This window comes from Erpetoichthys calabaricus, chromosome 4 (genome assembly GCF_900747795.2).
Source record: "Erpetoichthys calabaricus chromosome 4, fErpCal1.3, whole genome shotgun sequence".
Classification (NCBI taxonomy): Eukaryota; Metazoa; Chordata; class Cladistia; order Polypteriformes; family Polypteridae; genus Erpetoichthys; species Erpetoichthys calabaricus.
This window is the reverse complement of record NC_041397.2, coordinates 114,966,781-114,988,677: the sequence shown is the minus strand read 5'-3', so window position 1 is coordinate 114,988,677 and position 21,897 is coordinate 114,966,781. Positions and strand designations below refer to the sequence as shown.

At 35.9% G+C, this 21,897-nt stretch overlaps 1 protein-coding gene across 2 annotated transcripts; it reads left to right on the top strand.

The window, feature by feature from the left end:
• Nucleotides 1–174: 174 nt before the first annotated feature.
• serpine3 (serpin peptidase inhibitor, clade E (nexin, plasminogen activator inhibitor type 1), member 3) lies at nt 175–21,589 on the top strand. 2 transcript variants are annotated; one of them, XM_028801274.2, is made up of 9 exons: nt 175–432; nt 3,802–4,102; nt 4,494–4,727; nt 5,853–6,050; nt 8,722–8,920; nt 10,897–10,997; nt 11,084–11,170; nt 18,873–18,956; nt 21,393–21,589. In XM_028801274.2, the coding sequence occupies exons 2-9, from the start codon at nt 3,844–3,846 to the stop codon at nt 21,443–21,445; spliced, it is 1,215 nt and encodes a 404-aa protein (XP_028657107.1). In that variant the 5' UTR covers nt 175–432; nt 3,802–3,843; the 3' UTR covers nt 21,446–21,589. The 2 variants fall into 2 exon arrangements, with proteins under 2 accessions (XP_028657107.1, XP_051782221.1); XM_051926261.1 differs by lacking the exon at nt 175–432 and having other exon boundaries at nt 2,904–4,102.
• The last annotated feature ends 308 nt before the right edge of the window (nt 21,590–21,897 follow it).

The following is a 21,897-nucleotide window of genomic DNA, read 5'->3' as shown; positions in this document are numbered from 1 at the left end:
TGACTGACATGCATATACTCATATTTTCAGCCTGTTACTTTTCTGGTAGTATTGACCATAACACACAAGTTTTGATGACTGAACTTACAGTATATGATTTGTAAGATAATTAATGCTCGATATTATAAAGCACAATGAATTAAAAGCATTGATACAGTTTGGCTAGTTTTAGGTACTACTGTAAAGTCATGCCTATGAATCAAAGAAATTTTGTTGATAGATACTACATTGTTTTAAAGATTGGGGATGAAAAGCAAGACTTTCAAATTCTTTTGGAGAAGAGGCGGGACTTTGGCTTGGAGTGGGCCAAGCACGCCCTGCACAAATGGGGAGGGGTGTCACTTCACTGAAAAAGCCTTCAACTAGAGTAGGGCATTGAAGTCTGGATTCAGAGCTTCACAAGATCTTCTTTGCACCACAGGTGCACATAAGGTAAGCAGCATTGCTTTGTTCTCTAGGACTTCATTTTTAACACTCCAAGATTGTGAACAGTCTGTGCTAGGTCAAGTGCAGACAATTAATATTTTGCATTTCTTAATATGAAGTTAATAAATTATGTTTATACTGTCTAATCTGAGAAAAGTCAATGCTATGCATAATAAAATAATAAATCCCAATAGGTCAAATTACATCTACAAAGTGATTACTCAGTCCTAAAATACCAAAAGATGTATGCATAAATTAGTAATTTGAGTGAAAAAATTCGTCAATGATGCCCAAAATTTCAGTGACATTTGACTATCTGTTAGCGTAAGCATTTTCTTTTAAATAGTTGTTTTTGAAAACAAATTTAAATTAGCAAAGCAGGTTACAGAATATAAGAATTAATTTTCAAATCATCCCAAAGATGGCTGCACTTACAATTGTAGAACATGTACAGTTATAAAACATATTAATGTTTATCTACATCAAAAGCATATCGTGTTTGAAGGTCTGATTGTTTTACAGAATTGTGATCCCCAAATGCTGAATTGCTTTTAAGTTTCCAAATCCTTCCTGAAAAGTTTGCCATCTTCCTTCTGAACTTACAGCAGCTTGTAGGTACACCTGCTCTAAAATAACTGTGTGATTTAATGAATTATGTGTAATTTACTAGTTGACTAATGATGCAAGATGAGTTTTTCATGCAAGAATACTTCCAGCTATATATACACAAGTAAATACAGTTTTCCATTAAAGGCTTACAGAGAAAACACTGCATTTAACGGCTTAATTTGATTTTCAATATGTGTCTCTCATTTATTTCTAATTAGCTTTTAAAATGAGGTAATCTGCAATGAGCAGGCACACAGTGTACCATATTAGGCTGTATTTTGCAGGATACATTGTTATTTTTAATTTTATCTATTTATTAAAGTTTTTCTTCTGTATTAATACAGTACTGAGCAGTCCACATGATTATTGTATGTTAATTTTGAAACAAAAAACCATTAAGAGAAAAGACAACAGTTAAACAAACTATTTTATAAAATAAGGAGTCCAGTCAGTACAAAGAGCCTAACTATAAGGTATCCACTATAATAATGCAACCCAACAGACATAAATCCAAAAGCATGGTTATGCACCTCTCATGTACAGTCATTGTTTTTATTGCTAGCAAACCAAGACATAATGCCAAGTACATGGTAAACACAGTAACTTTAAATTTCATTCCTCAATATTTGGAAAGCACTTAATCCAATATCATTTGAATCTTAGTCATGGTCCCTGTCTGTGTGAGACTTTCTCTCCAAGTATAATGGATTTCTTTCCATATCTGGAGCAAGCGAATGTGATTGTGAGAGTAAGAGTGCCACATGAAACATTAACAGTGCTTCCAGGGTTGATTCCTTCTTTGTACTTGAAACTTGTAGTCAAACTACCCTGAGTTTTGAACACATAAGAAAATAACAGAATTGGTAATTAAAATATTTTATTTTTAGTAGTGAACACTTCTGCTGTGGACTGGCGCCCTGCCCGGGGTTTGTTTCCTGCCTTGCGCACTGTGTTGGCTGGGATTGGCTCCAGCAGACCCCCATGACCCTGTAGTTAGGATATAGCGGGTTGGATAATGGATGGATAGGGAACACTTACAAATGTCATCTTAAAATAATAAACTCTATTGCAATTAATAATTAGAATAAGAAGTGAACATTGAGCATTTGAGTTGATGTTGAGGCCAGTAGAGGGCGCTTACCCTGTGGTCTGTGTGTGGGTCCCAAGGCCCCAGTGCAGTGACAGGGACACTGTACTGTAAAAATGACACCGTCCTTCAGATGAGACATAAAACCGAGGTCCTGACTTTCTGTTGTCATTAAATGTCCCTGGGCATCCTTCATAAAGAGTAGAGTGTATCTTGATGTCCTGGCTAAATTGCCTTCCATGGCCTAATCATCCCCTCTCCCTAATTGGCTCTCTCACCCCTTAACCCCTTATTAGCTAATGTGTGATAAGCGTACTGGTGCAAAATGGCTGCTGTTGCATCATCCAGGTGGATGCTGCACATTGGTGGTTGTTGAAGTGACTCCCCACTCTCTGTATAAAGTGCTTTGAGTAGTGAGTGCTATATAAATGTAAAAAATTATTTTAAGTAGAAAGCATATTGTGCAGTAACATGAATAGAGCAATGAAAAAAGCACAGTGGAAATGAAAAATGTGCATTTGCTTCAATATAGGATTGCAGTTCTGGTTTTTGTTTAATTATAAAAGTATACATAGTGTGAAGTATATTGCAGGATAACATCCTCTGCCTCACTGGCAAACTAAGTAAATGCAGAGATGTTTTGCTTTCATTGCCCATGACAGACTTCACCGATCGCATACAACACTTTCTTTCATATTCTTTTTGAAGTCTCATTTTAAGGCTGGGTCTTACTTTAAGTCATTTCTTTATGATGTGCTTTTTTGCTGTCTGTAGAGGGAATCTAGGTTATAGCTTAAAGTACAGACAGCAAGGGCCCACCATACTGCATATAGGGGACTCTGCTGATTATTGGGCAAAAATGCCAGTCCATTTAAATGGGAGCTGAGGCTTAGGACTGCAGGGGCACCTGAGACACCAAAGAGAGATCTAGCAGGACTGCATCAAGGGTTCAACAAAGTATTCCACCGCAGAACTGATCCCTGGCTAGATCTTAAAAACTCCTTCTATAAAGACCACTGGAGAGTGTGAGTTGGGTAGAGGGGAATAACAAGTGCATAACACTTGAGTGGAAAAGAAGGAGGTCCTTGTAGGGTGGTACTTCCAGGTGGCAGATCACATTACTTTTCAGTCAGTGTTGAATAATACATTTTTAGGTAGGTCCAGAGGGCAGCAGGTTTTAGTTTTCTTAATGTTTGCTTGAATACATAACTGCCCTTTCTTTGTTTAACCCTCCCAATTATTTATTTGTATTCTTGGTATTCATTCTGGGTTCAGGAATGACACGAGAGCACCCGTTAGTTTTCACTTTTTCTCATTATAAAAATACATTTATATTTGAGGCAGTTTTTTGAGCCGGGTACCATAAGACCTTTGTTTGCTCATTTGTTATTTATTATTAACTAATTAGCTACACTAAATGTTATAGTTTTCAGAAATAAAACTACTAAATATGGGGCATGTGTGCTAATTTTGCTTTAAAATGAAGAGAAGGAAAACACTGGTGATGACTGAATTTAAGTCCTCTAAAAGGACAGTATGGTATACTAATTAGTTTTAATAATTTAATACAAAGAAAGGTTTACAGTTGTGCAGTTTTTTTTCTAACATTATAATCTTTTAAAATAATATATATTCAGCTCTCGGTTTTAATTCACATTCTTGTTTTTTTTTCTTTTCAGAGACTGCCTGCTTATTAACTTTGAACATTCATTGGGTTTGTGATGTGGCAAACAACTATGGCAAGACTAATTTTGTACCTCTGCATATTCAAGAAGGCAACTGGAGACCTCCAGGAGAAATTTAAAGAAATTAATATAGAATTCGCAATCAACTTCTATCAAATGTTAAAAGAAACTAAGAACAACTCCAATGTAATTATTTCTCCAGCTGGGATTTCTGTCTCAATGGGGCTTTTACAAATTGGGGCGAAACGAAATACATTCTCACAGCTGGAAGATGTTCTAGGCTATAATATTAATGGTAAGAATGAGCTTTTACACATTATCCAGCTATACTTTTACACATTATCTAACTATACTTCTTGTTCTTGATGTAATGTACGTGTCAGAATCCCTTGGATTACTGTTACTAAGTAGTTTACTGTTGTCTCATCTTGGAGCTTTTTATTATAAAGCAAAACATGAATATTGTGTAAGCTATTACTTTTTGATTGGCAAGTTTGGCAAGATGCTTTACTTCCTTATTTAACAGATATAAAACAGGAAGGTGCTTGGCAGCATGTTGATCAATCAATAATATTTCCCATACGTGAAGAGCAGCCACAAAAGATATTGAAATTAGAATCAAGTATAAAGGCAATCTCTAGTAAATATTGCTTTAAACTAACTGTAATAGTTTCTTTTTTTAACAGATCACAGAGTACTAGACTACTTGCAAAAGATGTATGATGGCTTGAATAACTCAAGTCAAGCAGGGATCCTACAACTGCTCTCTGCTGTCTTCATTCACAGGGATGCTGTGATCTCACCTGCCTTTGTTCAGCAGCTGTCATCCTGGGTAAACAGTAGTCTTCAGCGTACAGATTTCAGTCAACCTGACCAGACACATAGACAGATCAACCAATGGATGAAGAGTCATACTGGAGGTAAGCATCATCACATAAAAATCAGAAAGAGACTGCACAATGGTTTACTCCTTAATGCAACTTACTTAGAAACAAAGATGAGGAAAACACTGCAAATTCTAATGCATTACAAATAATTATCATGTTAATTCATTGAAATGTCATGTGCTTCTTATTTTATTAAAGTGTTTTCCTAATTTTAACAGACTACACTTTGCCTTTTGTAATTTAAGTCATTCTGTGACTTTATGTTAGACATTACCTTGTACTGTTGTAGGAGATGTGGGAAAAGAAGAAGAAGAGATTGATGTTAATGAATTAATTGTCAGTTTTGCTTTTGGCAATGGCAATAATTAATGAAACAAATAGGTAAGGTTTCCACATTATTTTCCAAACCTTCCTCTGAAGTTGGAGTTCAAAGCCATTAGGTATTGAAGTGCACTTGTTTTAAGAAACAGAATGCAATATATTGATATACTGTATACCCACATTAATTAATGATAGATTATGGGGTGGAGTCTAAATTCCAGATTTTGAAATGTTGCATTGAGCTTTTATTCTGCTTCCGATTTGGAGTGTGAGAGAGAGCTAAACTGCAATGTTGTGACTCAAGGCGATTTTTCTCCCGAATACCTTCTACAGTTGATCATTAGCTTGTTACACAGTAACAACCAAACCTGAGAAAGCAGGTCCTCTGATGGCCGTTTACCAGCTACTTACAGTTCTAATTTATCTTGGCACAGATCAAAGCCTTTAAAGGATGATGTCCAATGCCATGTGGTGCTGTGAGTCATTGCTGTGGGTTCAAGTGAAGGACTCTGCATGCAGTGGAAAGCACTCTTTGCCTTTGTCTGTGATGTGGCATTTTCATTGATGTGACTCATTACTGTGCAATTCGAAGGAAAACATACTAGATAAAAAAACCTTTTTGGTACAAATTACTTTGATTCCTTAATTACCAATAAGCTTTATCAATTAAGAAAAGTTCTCATTTCAATCCCATTATTCTTGGCATTCATTTTTTATTTTAAAGAACATCTTAAAAGTTTCTAATTTTCTGTTTAAGCAGAGTAATGCACTGTAAATGTAGTTCTCCTTCCTTAAGTGCTTAGTAGCTAATTTGGTATTTTTATTTTTACATTGCAGGTGAAGTAACAGATGTCATATCTTGTGAACACATAGGTTCCACTCTTGCACAGATTGCCATAGTCAGTGCTTTGCACTTCAAAAGTACTTGGCGAAGACAATTCTCTTTCACAAACACTCAGAACCTGCCTTTCATCACTGCAGATGGATCAACCATTAAAGTTCCAATGATGTACCAAGCAGCTGAAGTCAACTTTGGTAAAACAAATGTTTTTAATACAGGTGGATCATAAATTACGCACTATTTTACAGGAGCAATTTAAGGATTTACTAGCAAAAAAAAAAATCAGATGACAGTTCATAATACAAACGTAGTCTTTTTTTTATGTGTTGACTTTTATGAATGACAAATAGAACAATTAATTCTAAACTGTTAACATATGCCTACAACCAAATTGTACAGCTGTTTATTGGCAGCAGGTTTTTCACTACTATCAATTTCTAAGTTTACTCCTGACATTTCTTAAACTATTTGTTTAACTATACTTACCATTGAATAGTTTCTGCACTTCCCAGCTGAACTTAAAATGAATGGGTATAATTGAACAAGGGCTTAAATTTAAAGCAGGATATACAGGAGCCTCTACATAAAGATGGTTGAAGTAAAAGCCTGCTATTGTGGCCTCCTGATTTATATATTTATTAATATAAAAGGAATGCCATTAAAGCCATTACTACAAGGGGAGTAGAATTCACTGTTTTTAAAGGTCAAACTAAAGATAATTCTGTCAAGGCTCCCAGGAACATTTATGCTACAGTTCAGTGAATGTGTTGTACGCTGTATGCTTTATACAAGCAAAGCATCTAGCCCAGGTAGTGGTACACCCTGCACACTTAAAACCTTTACTTATCTATGAAACCCATGGACATTTGCCAACACAATGTGATCCTGTCTAAGTGCATACCAGTACCATGCAAAGATCTAGGCCCAGACATTGCCTTTGTGGAGCCTGCACAGGAACTACAAGTTAGGGTAAGTGGTGACATTCAGTTGGCTAAATAAGAGTGAGAGTGCCAAACAATGGATTGGTTGTCACATTGTACTCAGTGCTTTGAGGATAGGGCTTTGGTTCCTGGAAACTCTGTATTGGATTAAATTGTTCAGAAAATGAATAGATTTTGTTTTCTGCCATACATGTACACTTTAAAAAATACAAACAAGCATAGTGCCATTGACAAAGAAAATATGCCTAAAACATTCATCACCATAACGTACTTAAACAGGTTTATATTTTTTTACACATTAACAGCTCTGTTACAGTTGTCCTTGTCACACTTCAATTAGCTCAAAAAGTTGACAGGCCTATGGATAACATATTTTCTGTAGCCCACATGCTGCCTTTGAGGACAACCTTGGAAGTCACACAGTAGGATGTTATTCATTAATAATAGTTCTCTCTTCAACAAAATCATTGCATTCACATGTGCTTTAATAATTTGTAATTAAGTTTATAAAATGTCATGTATACCCTTATTCCAGATGGAGAAAATAGGATATTGGTCTCTGAGAAACCGGGTTAACACATATAAATTTCTCTGTGAGTTACCCGGTTATGTGGACATGTAAACACTTAACCACGTTGCAGTTAAGAATATTGTAGATGCACTTGTCCATTGCACTGTTAGTTTGCATTTGTTTAGCACATACATCTAGCAGCAATAGGGAGAAAAGGGTGGAAGCGTCCACAAAGATAAATCGTCTAGGTGATCACATTATTCCTTCTCCAGGTTGATATAATCTGTCTCAGTATTTCAAGAATTGATAACTTTATGTTGATGAACTGAACGTAGTGCTTAGATCAGCAGCACAATGTCGGGAGACACAGGTTCCATGCTTGTTTTTGGATTCACGGCAGCCATTAATGATGTTGAATCTTTTTTTAGCACATTTTTATGACAGTGGAGTGTTTTGCCAAAGAAGAACTCCATAAGTAGCCTTACACATGTAAACTGTTTTTTTAAAGAAACTAGGTTTCTGCCTTAACCAGGTTACTCACTTCATCCCAGATTTGTGTGTGCATGTAAACACACTCAATGGTTCATCCATCCATCCATCCATTTTCCAACCCGCTGAATCCGAACACAGGGTCACGGGGGTCTGCTGGAGCCAATCCCAGCCAACACAGGGCACAAGGCAGGGAACCAATCCTGGGCAGGGTGCCAACCCACCGCAGCACTCAATGGTTCACTTTAATCTAATCTTGTGTGGGCCTGTAGAACTCCACCTGCAACCTGGCACTAGATTTCTTAACATGTAAATATTATTTAATTAACTTAGGCAACATACCTTCATCTATGCAGATTTCAAACACCAGAAACTGTGCTAACTGAACATAATTTTCATAATTGATTGTGAAGTCAATATATACAATCTCTTATCCATAGCCAGTCAAAATACTGACAGATGTTGGTCTGATGCACAATTCTTTTAATCTTTCTTTAGAAGCTGGCAGTACATACAGTCAGTCATTTTACAACTTGAGCCTGTCCCAACTAGCACAGGGCGCAAAGGCAGGAACAAACCCCAGACAGGGTGCCAGTCCATCGTGGGGCAAAGACACAAACACACACACACACACCCCCAGCCACACACAAGGGCCAATTTAGGATTGCCAATGTCTTTGGACTGGGGGAGGAAACCAGAGCACCTGGAGAAAACCCAAGCAGACACGGGGAGGACCCGGAATTCGAACCCTGGTCTCCTTACTATGAGGAAGCAGCACTACCACTGCATCACCATGCCACTCGTACATACATATTTTATAAAATGCCTTAATAAAACAAAACTATGTGAAAACTCATTAATGAAAATGAAATGTGAAAACTCAATAATTATAGCAAGCCTAAAATTTCTCTTGGTCATTTGCAGGTCAATTTAAAACTCCAGCAGAGCAGAGACTGACAGTCTTGGAGCTTCCCTTTCTTACAAATGAAGTCAGTCTGTTTTTAGTGCTTCCCACTGAGAGGAAAATCTCCCTTACTCTTATTGAACCTTACATCACAGCACGAGCAATTTCACAATGGACAAGTGGCCTGAGTAAAATTAAGTTGGATGTTTTCCTGCCAAGGTTAGTATCACTAGCAGAAAAAAAGCAATCACCTTTTAAAATAGTACATGTATTTATAATTAAAATATTTCTAGGTCATCTTTTATTAAATATTAGTGTGAATCCTTTATTTTCAAATGCCCCACTTTTCAGATACTGAGGAAAATTATTTAACAATTGATCTTCAAATAAGAGACTAATATGATAAAATATCTGGTGAGAAAGTGTTATTTTGACTTTTTTTGTTAAACTAATGTGTTTCTAGTTATTTTTGCATTAATATTTCATTTCAACAGTTTCATAGTATACATTCAAGCATATAACATTTGCAGAACCAATACAACAAATTATTTCAAAATCAACCTATAAACACCTGAGCATTAATAAAACAAATAAAAAGAGAAACAACAAAACATAACAAAATCATAATTCAGCCCCTACCTGAGAGAAAGGAGAGCCAATTGCATAAAATCACAATAAATATCAATTACTGGATCTGAGAACTTTTGATGTTCATAAATATAACAGTGGGGTACTAGATGTATAGGAAAATGAACTACAAGTTCCTTTTAAGGCAGCAAAATCAATTCTGATATCATGCTAGTTGTTAGAATACGGTAATATAACCACCTAAAAACACATGCTTTTAGAGGACAATTGCACATTTGAACGATGACGGCAAAAAATCTCTCAACTTCCAATAATTTCTTTGTTTTAAGAAAAGATAGTTACATTGGGAAAACAACATTTTCAGGTTAGTAATAAGTAATACTGTGGTGGGTTGGCGCCCTGCCCGGGATTGGTTCCTGCCTTGTGCCCTGTGTTGGCTGGGATTGTCTCCAGCAGACCCCCGTGACCCTGTGTTCGGATTCAGCGGGTTGGAAAATGGATGGATGGATAATAAGTAATAATAATCACTTTATAACACAGTTTGCTTACCTGCAAAACATTACATATTATATAACTGAGAGGTTGTTATCTTCCTAGGTTGTTGAGTTATTAATACAAGTACTATATACTATATGCTGTAAATAAATTCTGACACTGCAGAATAATATTCAGCAGAAGCAGCCGAACATCTAAATACACATAACTTCAAAAAACAAAATTTATAAATTAAAATATTAGATGTGACTTATGGGGGGTGCCTGTGAACCAATCCCTGACTTAAAATGACCCACAGACACCACCCAATCAAGTCACAAGGTTTTTTGTTTATAGAACAAAAGGGTTCCTGGCAGATACAGATTTACATAAAGTTAAAACAATAAACACTTGCCACCTCAGGACCCGTCTCCACAATACATAATATTGTGCCCCTGGCCTACCTTTCTCCTCCGCTCTTCTGTCTCAGTAGTGATACTGACAGGTTTCTCTCCTGTTTCTCCACTTCCTTGCCAGGTGATCCCTTGCCTAACACTTCACTCGCAATTCCATGCTCACCTGGCCATAGCCCTTGACTACTTCCAGAGTCAAGGCCAATTGGTTGACCAACAGTTCCAGATCATCCATCTACTTAAACAGCCAGGCTCACCTAGATTTGGTTGCAACCTGGAAGTAGCTTTCTGCTGCTCCCTGGAGGACTGATAGACGGAGTCTAGTCCTCCTTTGGCCACCTTCATTACTCTACCTGTCTAAGCAGAGTTCCCGCCCAACCTGTGGATGGTACATTGGCCTACCTTCAGGAAAGCATTCCCAATGAGCTCTCGGATGGCACATTGGCTTTACCAACCAGCTCTCTGACCGCACAAAAAAACCTACAGCGCATCTCCACACCCTGCTGCCCTTCACAGAGACAAAGACAATTTTGTTGGTGTACACTGTAAATAAGGACTGTAGAACCCTTAAAATGTTATAAGCATTTTTTATTAAAAAGTACCTGCTGTTCAGGGGGAACATATTCATATCATTAATTTATAGTGAAAACATGTAAAACAGATAGCCTGTGACTAAATGGAATTAAAGATGATTAAGAATTTCATGTGTTTTCTTCTCAGGTTTAAAATAAAAAATAAATTCAACCTAAAGGCAGCCTTATTTGCTCTAGGAATCAAAGACCTTTTTGATCCCAATAAAGCTGACTTTGGAGGAATTTCAGGTACACTATTTTTTGTTTAACAGTTTAATTTATTTCATTGTATCTTTAGAAAAATAAAAAAACACACACATATCTGTGTTTTGCAGAACAAGACAGCCTTTATGTGTCAGAAGCTATACATGAAGCGGAAATTGAAATAACAGAACATGGAACCAAAGCATCATCTGCTACAGGTTATTTATGTAATCTTAACATTTTAAAATTAAATTAAATTAAATGTTTTTGAGGGTGTGCTGAAAAATGAAATATGCTATATGATTTACATTTGTAAAGTGAAAATAATGATCTGAATAAGTATCTTGTTGTGTTGCATTTTTGAAAAGAGTGATTTTTTTTTTTTTTTTTATAGTGACTTGTTGATTGTAGTATATTATGACAGCACCTTTATACTCGTGGTGCTTTTAGTTCTAGAATATCTTGAAAGTCACTTTGTCACATTGTTTCCTCATCAGCCATGGGCATTAGGCAGGAACCAACCCTGGGTAAGACACCATCCACTTCACAACATACTCATGCAAATGGCATCACACACTTCCAGTTATATTTTGATTTAACAAAATAATTTTGCCGCTAAATGTTTACTATCTTTTATTTACTAATCGCAGTCCTATGTTTTATAACACTAGGATATAATCTCTAAACACATGAAATCCTTAATTCCATTAAGCTTTGCGAACAAACAGAATTGATTACATCATGTAAAATTCTTCAAAAGGCACGTAAAACAGCTGGACTAGATTAGAGCACAAGATATGTTCTTCATAATTGGATACTACATTTGGTGCCAACTATGTACTTTGAAGCATAGAATAATTTTTTTTTTCTTTTTTCTGAAAGAATTCTAATTCCTTATACATTTCCACACACGTTTCCATCAGTTTTTCTTAACCATTTTAACAGACTTAATTAACAACCGTTTTAATGAAAGGTCAAGTTTCTTGCTTGTTGCTACTTTAGCTTTGCTTTGATAATTCTTACACATAAAGTATAATTAACAAAATGTGTGTTTTTCTGGTATTGTCACTAAATGTTTAAGCCCAATAAGAATGAACACACTAGGGTACAAACTGTACCAATTTTTGCACTTCACTGTGGACTGTCTTCTTGATTTCTGGTCGGTAAGGGTTCAAACTTTAAAAACAAGTGACCTAAAAATAGAAAAAAAATTAGGCTTTGTAGACACACATTAAAACCCTGGACTGTGTTCAGATACTGTAAAGAAACTTGCATTATTGACATTTTCTGTGTTTGAAGACAATGTGCCAGAACGAGGAAGCTAATGAAGTGATATAATCAGCTTACAGGACAGACAGGTTTACAATTGAGATAGTTTTTTTAGAAAACATAAAGCAGTCAAATGGGGGAACAGAGTGAAGAACCCCTAACTTAAGATAACCACAAATGTTTAAGCATCTGTTAAGAATACCTTTTACTGTTACTGTCTCTTGGGATTTTATAACAGCAAGAAAAAACATTTTAAAAATAGGATTTTTGGTCTCGTCCATTTCGGGAGATGAATGTCTGAGACAGAACTCCATTAGCAGCTGTGTTATTTTTCCTTTGTTTTGATCATCCCGAGTTATCCTGTATTTACTCAACCCGAGGGGCTTCAATTCAAGTATATGCAAGCATATACTGTATAAGCATGAGTGCAAGAAAAAAGGCTCAGAAAGAAAGCACAGATCTCTTTGGACCTGACGCTGCAGCATCGCCTCCCGCTGAGAGCAAAAGTGGCAGCAAATGTGCAAGTGAGTCAGACCAGGAGTACTTGCTGATTTCAGAAGGTTCATTGAAACTGAAAATGGCCTTACTTTCTGCACTGTCAACTACCCCCCGCGAGCCAGCAACACCAACTCCAACTGGGCTTGCTACTGCACCCGTGGAGCATGGAGAAGACCGTCCAAGCAGAAAATAACAATCGCTGGAGTGATCTTGTCTCTAAAGGAGCTAAAGAATAATATAAAGAAGGTTACAAATGATACAAATGATATAAGGATAGATGTAAAGGGCATACACAAGACAAAAAAGAAGCTGCTTCAGGATATTAAAGACCAGGAGAAACATTTAAGTAATCACTTTGAGGCATCCTTTAAAAGGTATGCTAGAAAAACATTAGGAAGAAAATACAGGAAAATGATTCTAAGTTTGAGAATAAATTTAGAGAACTTGGTGCTCAGTTTGAAGACAATAAACAAACATTTACGACTCATATTGAAATAGCTGAACAACTGGCATCTACCACTGACGGAAAAGCAACAACTCTGCAAATTCCGAATGCAAAGTGCTTGGAGACAGACTAACACTGGATAATGAATACAGAAGGAATAATATCAGAATCGAAGGTCTCCCTGAAAACCATGAAAGCCCAAACCCAGTGAAATTCACTGTTGAACTATTCTCTCAAATAATTAGGGAGGACTTCAAATCAGACACCGAGATATCAGCAGCTTACCGCATACTTGGATCGAATACCTCAAAACCGAGAAGCCTCATTGTGTGTTTTGACAAATTACACTCTAAATTAAATATAATGTTACTTCATAGGCAGAGACGAAGATTATATTTGAAAATAACTGCATTCATATCTTACCTAATTTCTCACTTTCAACAGCTGCTAAACATGCCACGTTTTACAGCATTAAACAAAGTTAACGGAAAGCCGAGATCAGATACACTCTTATATTCTGCTAAATTGAAAGTGGACATTCAAGGCAAGTTCTAGGTTTTTACTTTTCCTGAGGAAGCAGAAAAAGAGCTAAGAAAATTGATCCTGACACCTTTTGAAATACAACCGTGAGTTGCATCGTGTCCTGGCAACGCAAAGAAGATCTTACCTGCTGTTTGATCCATTCACAATAAGACTATATACATCCTATTTCCTTCTTGACCATTTTTTTACGTTTTAATTACCATTATATATTTTTTTCCCCCAAAGGGGACTATTTAACATCATACCCTTGGCTTATTGTATTAGGACTTACTATCACACGTTATCTGTTTATCCATGGCTGCTGTTTGACATCATTCCCTGGGTTTACTCTTTCAGGACTGTTTAAGATTATATTTTATGCTTATAGTATTTGGACTAATCTGTCTATATATAGCTCTATTTTAATCCTCATACACCGCTGCTGGTGGGCTTGTTTTGTTTTGGTTGTGTTCTGTCTCTAGATATGTCAGAGGATTGGGACTTTGTTTGGTCTGGCCTCATGTGGGGAGGCAGGTGGTAGAGAGAGAGCAAGCTATTTCTAATCTATCCTTTTAATCCTTACAATTGTAAGTGCCAACGTAACAATAGACTTCATCATGCCAATAACTCCTGGAAAAATTGGAAATTAAGGTCAAAGCTATCTTATGTAATAATGTACTACCTTAATTTAAGACTACAAAATGTTAACAAAAGTTCAGTAGCAATGTTTCCATGACCAAACAGTTAACTTTGTAAGCTGGAATGTTAAAGGTCTCAATCAAGAATTAAAGAGAAAAAGTATTCTGTCATCAAACATGTCTAAACTCTACAATAGTACGCTTAATAGGTGACCCAACTATTAAGCAAGGATCAGTTTCCTTGCACAGAGATTGGACTGGACAAATATTCCACTCCAACTCTACAAAGAAAACTAAAGGTGTGGGAATTCGTGGGAATTCTTATACATAGAACAATTTCATTTGTAGTATCAGATGTAGTATCTGATTCTATAGGGCTATATGTGATCGTCATGGGTAATTTATTTAACTGTAAAGTGATTTTGATAAATATCTATGCACCCAATGTGGATGATAGGCACTTCATCCAAAACGTATTTGCATCCATTCATAATGTGAACACTCATAAAATTATAATGGCTGGAGACTTTAATTGCGTTTTAAATCCAGACCTGGATAGGTCTCCTGCAACAGGGGCGATGACATCTAACACTGCAAAAACAATTATACAGTTTGTAATTGATCACAGCTTATCAGACCCATGGAGATTTGTAAACCCAAAAAGAGCATATTCCTTTTTCTCACCAGTACATCACTGTTACTCAAGAATTGATTATTTCTTTAAAGATAACAATTTCTTGCCCACAATTAAATCTTGCAAGTACGATGCTATTGTTATCTCCAACCATGCCCCTTTGACCATGGAGCTCAAATCATTATGCCCCACATACTCATCTTGCAGCTGGCAATTTAACCCACTTTTATTAGCAGGCAAGAACTGTACAGGGTTTATATCCAAGCAAATCTTTTTTTTTTTTTTTTTGAGAGACAAATACATCTTCAGAGGCCTCTCTGGAATACTCTGGGAAACTCTGAAGGCTTCCTTAAGAGGGCAGATTATTTCATATCTCTTCCACAAAAATAAATCGGAAACCAAGAAGGCATCAGAGTTAATGAGTGAAATTACCAGAATAAATCAAGAACACGCCATGTTTCCAAATTAGGCACTTTATAGGAAAAGACAAGCTTTGCATTCAGAACTCAACCTCTCGAAAACAACAGAAATGGAACAACTCATTTTTAAATCACAACATCATTATTATGAACACGGAGAGAAGGCTAATAAGATCTTAGCTCAACAAATCCACAAGCAGGTAGTTCGCAATGCAATACCAGTAATTACTAACACAGATGGAGACAAAATCATTAAAATAAAAATATAATGCATGCATTTAGAAACCACTATAAGTCCTTATATTCTACTCAGTTTAAAGAAAACAAGACACAACTTAATGTGTTTATGAAGCATTACAGATACTCTCAGTGCAGAGGAATTGGATAAACCTCTTGCACTCTCAGAATTACTAGATGCTATAAACTCACTTCAGAGTGGGAAAGCAGCAATCCCTGATGGCTACCCTGCCGAAATTTTATAAAAAAGTTTCAAATTAATTTAGCTCCTGGAGATATTATCGTTGAATGCAGAAAAAGCATTTGATATGGTTGAATGGGACTACCTTTTCACTACATTGGTGAAATTTGGGTTTGGTCGGAACATATATGTATGGATCAAACTACCGTATACCAGTCCAGAGGTTCAGTTTGTATTAACAACATTATTTCAAACTACTTCAAACTAGAATGTGGTACTAGACAAGGATGCCCCCTGTCACCACTGCTATTTGCAATCGCCATTGAGCCACTGGCAGTTCACTTTTTAACTGCTTATGAGATAAAGGGGCTTATAAGAGGACTTGAACAGAAAATATCACTATGTGCAGATGATATGGCACTATATATATATATATATCAGATCCACAAAATACTGTGCCTGCAGTCCTAACAGCACTAACAGAATTTCAAAAGATTTCTGGACTCAAAATTAATTTGAATAAAAGTGTGCTCTTTCCAGTGAACTGTCTAGCACACAATATTAGATTGGACACCTTCACTTTTATCATCACATATCAGTTTAAATATCTAAGGGTAAACATCACAAGTAAATATATCGCTCTTTATCAACAAGATTTTGCTATCTGCATGGAAAAACCTAAGCAAGACTTACATATAGTGTCTACCCTTCATCTCACTTTAGCTGGGAGAATTAACATTGTCAAGATGAATATCCTTTCTAAGCTTCTTTTTCTATTCAAAGCATTCCTATATACATAAATAAATCCTTTTTTAAGAAGTTAAATTCAATCATAACCTCTCGTTTGGAATTCAAAATATCCACGCATCCAAAGGGCGACCCTACAAAATCCTAAGGCAGAAGGTAGCATGGCTCTACCTAACTTTCAGTTTTATTAATGGGCGGTAAATATAGAAGCTATAAAAACCTGGACATTGACACAAGTAGATGAACACACACAGGCTTGGTCTGCAATAGAAGTAAAATCCTGCAGTACATCTTTGTGTTCTTTGCTTTGTACCCCAGTAAATACAAGTTATAGTATACTAACAACCCAATTGTGATTCATCAGATAGAATATGGAACCAATGAGGGAAGTACTTCAAGACAGAGAAGCTTTTATCTGTGGCACCTCTGCATGATACCAACCTTCTTCCACCCTCTCAAACGTACGCAGTATTTAATGTTTGGAAAACATGCAGGATTAAATCACTTAAGAGATTTGTATATAGATAATGTATTTGCATCCTACAAACAATTACACTCCAAATTTAATTTTCCATCAACACAATTCCTCTACTACCTCCAAATCAGAAACTTTGTTAAACAAAATCTGCCCAATTTTCCTCACCTCCCACCTACTTCTGTTCTGGAAGAATACTGATCAGTCTTGAGGACTCAGAGAGCATTTCTGTAATATATAAAAACAATTTAAAGTCCCTTCCTTTCAAAGATCCTAGAGTACAGGGGAAAAGGATATCTTACTCAACATTTCAGAAAAGAGATGGAAGACAGCCATGCAGAGAATTCACTCTAGCTCCATATGCGCAAAGCATACAATTATTCAACTTAAAATCTTTTATCGAGCACATCTGTCTAGTTTAAAATTGTCCACAATGTTTCCAAGGCAAGATCCAACAATGTGAACAAGCCATGATGAGCTATAGACTATACTAATGTTTAGTGTTGCTGTTTCAAAGTTCCAGGATACTGTGATTAAATACCAACCTGGTTGATGTCTTTGGGGACTTTCTATCCACCTGCCAAAGATGTACATGTTAGATGCGAGTTGTTGGGATTGTGACTGTACCCTCTCCAGGGCTGGTACATGCCTTGTGCCCAGTTCTGTAAGGATACAATGTCAATGTCAATTTATTTATATAGCACATTTAAACAAACATAGTAATGCTGTGGCCAAAGTGCTTTACAAAAATAGAACAAATTAACATAAAACATAAATAGAAATAAAATATATGAACATAAAATAAAATACATAATAAATAGAAGTAATGTTATATACATAAAAAATAGACGTAATGTAATATAATCACAGAGGAAGCCATCAGTATTACTGAAGGTCACTGAATGCAAGTGAGTAGAAATGAGTCTTTAGTCTTGTTTTAAACAGTTCAATTGTAGACGACTCCTTTATGTGATGAGGTAAAGAGTTCCACAGGCGAGGTGCGACAGCTGCAAAAGACCTGTCCCCCTTGGTTATACACTTGGTACAAAGGACAACCAGAGATGGCTGATGTAAAACGCACAGTTCAGATAAATAGGCAGGAGCAAGCCCATGTAAAGATTTAAAAACTAGCAGCAGGATTTTAAAATCAATTCGAAAACTGACAGGCAGCCAATGTAAAGAAGCTAAAATGGGAGAGACAGAGTCATACTTTCTTGCCCCAACCAGAAAGCGAGCGGCAGCATTTTGTACCAACTGCAACCTGTGTATCAAGGATTTGTTAATCCCAGAATACAGCGACTTGCAGTAATCGAGGCGAGAAAAAATAAACGCATGAGTAGCTATCTCAACATCCCTAGAAGATAAAAAAGGCTTTATCTTACCTAATAGACGAAGTTGGAAAAAGCAACTCTTGACTACAGAATTTATTTGTTTCTCAAAAGAGAGGTTACTGTCAAAGGTAACACCAAGATTGCGGACTTGAGGTTTGGAAAAGACAGAGAAAGAGCCGAGAAGACCAAGACCAATTTGGGCTTCAGCTGATGGACTCACTATAAGCACCTCCGTTTTATTTTGATTTAGATCAAGAAAATTATTAGCCATCCACAGATACACTCCAAATCCCTGCAGCCCTAAACCTGTTCTGCACTGTTTTAGCAAACGTAAGATGGATTTGAAGAGATTTAGGGAGATTTTATATTTGTATTCAACAGTAACATCCAGAACATATTTAGTATTATTAAGAAGAGGTGAACAACAAAGAAGCATTTAGAGTCTGTATTATGTTTCAAAGACAGAGATTATAGTATTTTGATTATGAATTAGAACTTACATTTATTTCTGGTACTGCTTGCAGCCATGGTGTTATTAAAAAGATCACGGGCTCCTTTATTTAAAGCAGATCGACCATTCTTCTTCCTTTTGAGACATGCAGGTACAGGTGAGTTCTTAATATTCTTTGTAGTTTGTAAATATTTTATGCCTATACAGTAGTAGAAGGAAGCCTCAATGTGTAATGTAAGGAGATCAGTTGTAGATGTATAATAATATCTTAAATACCTGGGAGAAACTGCAATTCCCTGATCTATCAGCACTACAACAGCATCATTCAATTCAGTAAAAATGTAACTGCTGAATTTGTAACACTAGTCTTTGAAGGCTGACTGGATACAGTTAAGCCAACTGAAGTCCATTAGTGTGAAAGAAAAATTGAATTATCGCATATACTTACAGAAAATCACAGAAAAGAGATTGGGGCAAGGTGATGTAAATAAAGCAACTGTAGGTAATGTACTGGGATTTTTTTAACAAATACTGTCTGTTTGCTTGAATTTTTAATACCAGTGAACAATGTGTGTTTGTATAATTTTCAGCCTTGCAACAGCGCCCTATTTTTTATGGGACGTTATATAATGTACGCTGCAATAATCTGGTAATAGTTCTGCATTACTTTAATGCACTGTTACTGAAGCAAAAGCTGTTAAAGAGTATACTTAGATTGATTTTTGCTTTCTCTGAAATTTCCACAAATGAAGTAAATAAGGATCCTACATTTGAACTTGTAAAATCACATTTGCTCCCAAACACTACCAATGTGCAGCCCTAAATGACAGTAATTCTGCTCCGTACTTGTAAAATTTTTATTTTTATACTGAATTGAGGATTTGTTCTGTTCTGTGTAGTGTATTGTATTGCCCCCTTCTTTTTGACACCCACTGCACGCCCAACCTACCTGGAAAGGGGTATCTCTTTGAACTGCCTTTCCCAGTGTTTCTTCCATTTTTTCCCTACAAAGGTTTTTTTGGGGAATTTTTTCTTGTCTTCTTAGAGAGTCAAGGCTGGGGGGCTGTCAAGAGGCAGGGCCTGTTAAAGCCCGTTGCGGCACTTCTTGTGTGATTTTGGGCTATACAAAAATAAATTGTATTGTATTGTATTGTAATGCTGAAGCATGTAATTGGATAACAATGAACTACCCAGATCCCCGTTACCCTGTGTTAGGATATAGCGTGTTGGATAATGGATGGATGGATGAACTACCCTTTTAAAGTGTATTATGACACATTTTGAATTAAGAAATATTTTAGCTTAAAAACTAGACATTTGGGCTCCCTCTCCAGTGGGCTTTAGTCAAGAAGCAAATAACAGAAAAAAGATGACACACTTTAAAGTATATGCTACAGAATAATATGGAGCAGACTCCACAGAACAAAGGAAATGCAGCTTTTGACAGTTCAGTATCACATCAGCATAAGCACAGTATTTGTTTTAAAATTTGATATGTTAAAATGTATACCATAAAAAAAACACAGCAACATTTTGGGAGTATCATTTTATAATTCATATCTTGTTAAAAAGTACACAGTACCATAAAATAATTTCATCATTGAGTTTTTTACATTTTTAAAGTTTTATATGTTTTGGTGAAAACATGCTTTTGTTTTTATAACTGTTTTGGCACTTTATTTTAAATAACATGCTTTCATGTGTAAATCAGACCTAGGAAAACAGAAGTACATTTGAATGACGGGGTGGCAGATACTGTATACTATTTAATATGACATCAGGCATTCCTGTTTATATAGTAATGTGTAAAAATGTTGAAAAAAATACATATAAATAAAAACTTGTAAATAATGACAACTAACTTTTCAAAATAATGTTTATGATAAATTCAGAAAGGAAATGTGTTTAATATAGGCAAATGCAAACAAAGTACACAAAAAAACACTAAAAGAGAACAAGACATTTGAAGTAAACTGACTTCACTGTATCTGTGCTTGTATGACACTAACGCCATGCTGAGTAGACACAGTAATGTGTACAGTGCACACACTGTATACACATGCTATGCAGTCCAAAATTCAGAGAACTACTTTAGTGACGTGTTTGTAAAAAAAATAATACCCAGACTGGAAAGCTTATCCATTACTGTAAATTTGGCCACTGACTTTGTCTACAATTTAATATTCAAAGCACAGGAAGGTTAAATGACTTGTTCAGGGTTACCTACAATCCAGTGGCAGACACCGAATCAGAAGCCTTGAGATTTACAGCCCAGTTCCTAACTGCAACACCACACTGCCTGATTAATGATTATTTTGTGGACTTTAAATGGCTTCACTGAGCCCCCAGACAATATTATTCAGTGACTTAAGATAACACCTATAATGCATTAAAGCAGAATGTAAAAACGTAAGGAAACAACTAGATACATTATAATATGTTGCCCTAATACTTTATATTTTACTTTTGAAGTGGTAAAGCAAGCAGCAGATAATACTACTTGCTAAAACAAAGTTGAAATATCAGAGGTTAGGCGAAGGTATGAAATATCACAAGTATTTTATATATAAACACTGTCGTCATTTCCCTACAGGTTCTGTTCTCTTTATTGGGAGGGTTCAAAATCCAGTGGAATCCACATTGTGAAGCACAACCATCATTGTAACAAAATTAATGGACTGTTGATGTGAAATTCTAAACCATTATTTATTTTGGCAACTAAGGAATATGGACAATAGGATATATTGTATATATTTGTAAATAAATTTTGATTACACTTTTTTACACAATGTTTTTATAATTTTACTTCATTTGGTTATATTTATTTTTAAACTCTATGCAGAAGCAATGATGTAAAGTTTGTTTTTATCGGGATATTCAAAAATAGAAAAACTATGTGCAGAGCAGACTATACTGCATAAGGCACATTGCTCAAAAATGCAATTCTAAGAAGTAATACAGTACATGTCTATCATGGATAACAACTGGGCTTTGATTATTACTGTAGCCAGCATAGTGTATATGCCATATCTACATTAATGGATTTGTGAAGACGGTAATTCAACAAAGTCACTGGTCTTACAGGTGAGTACAAACCT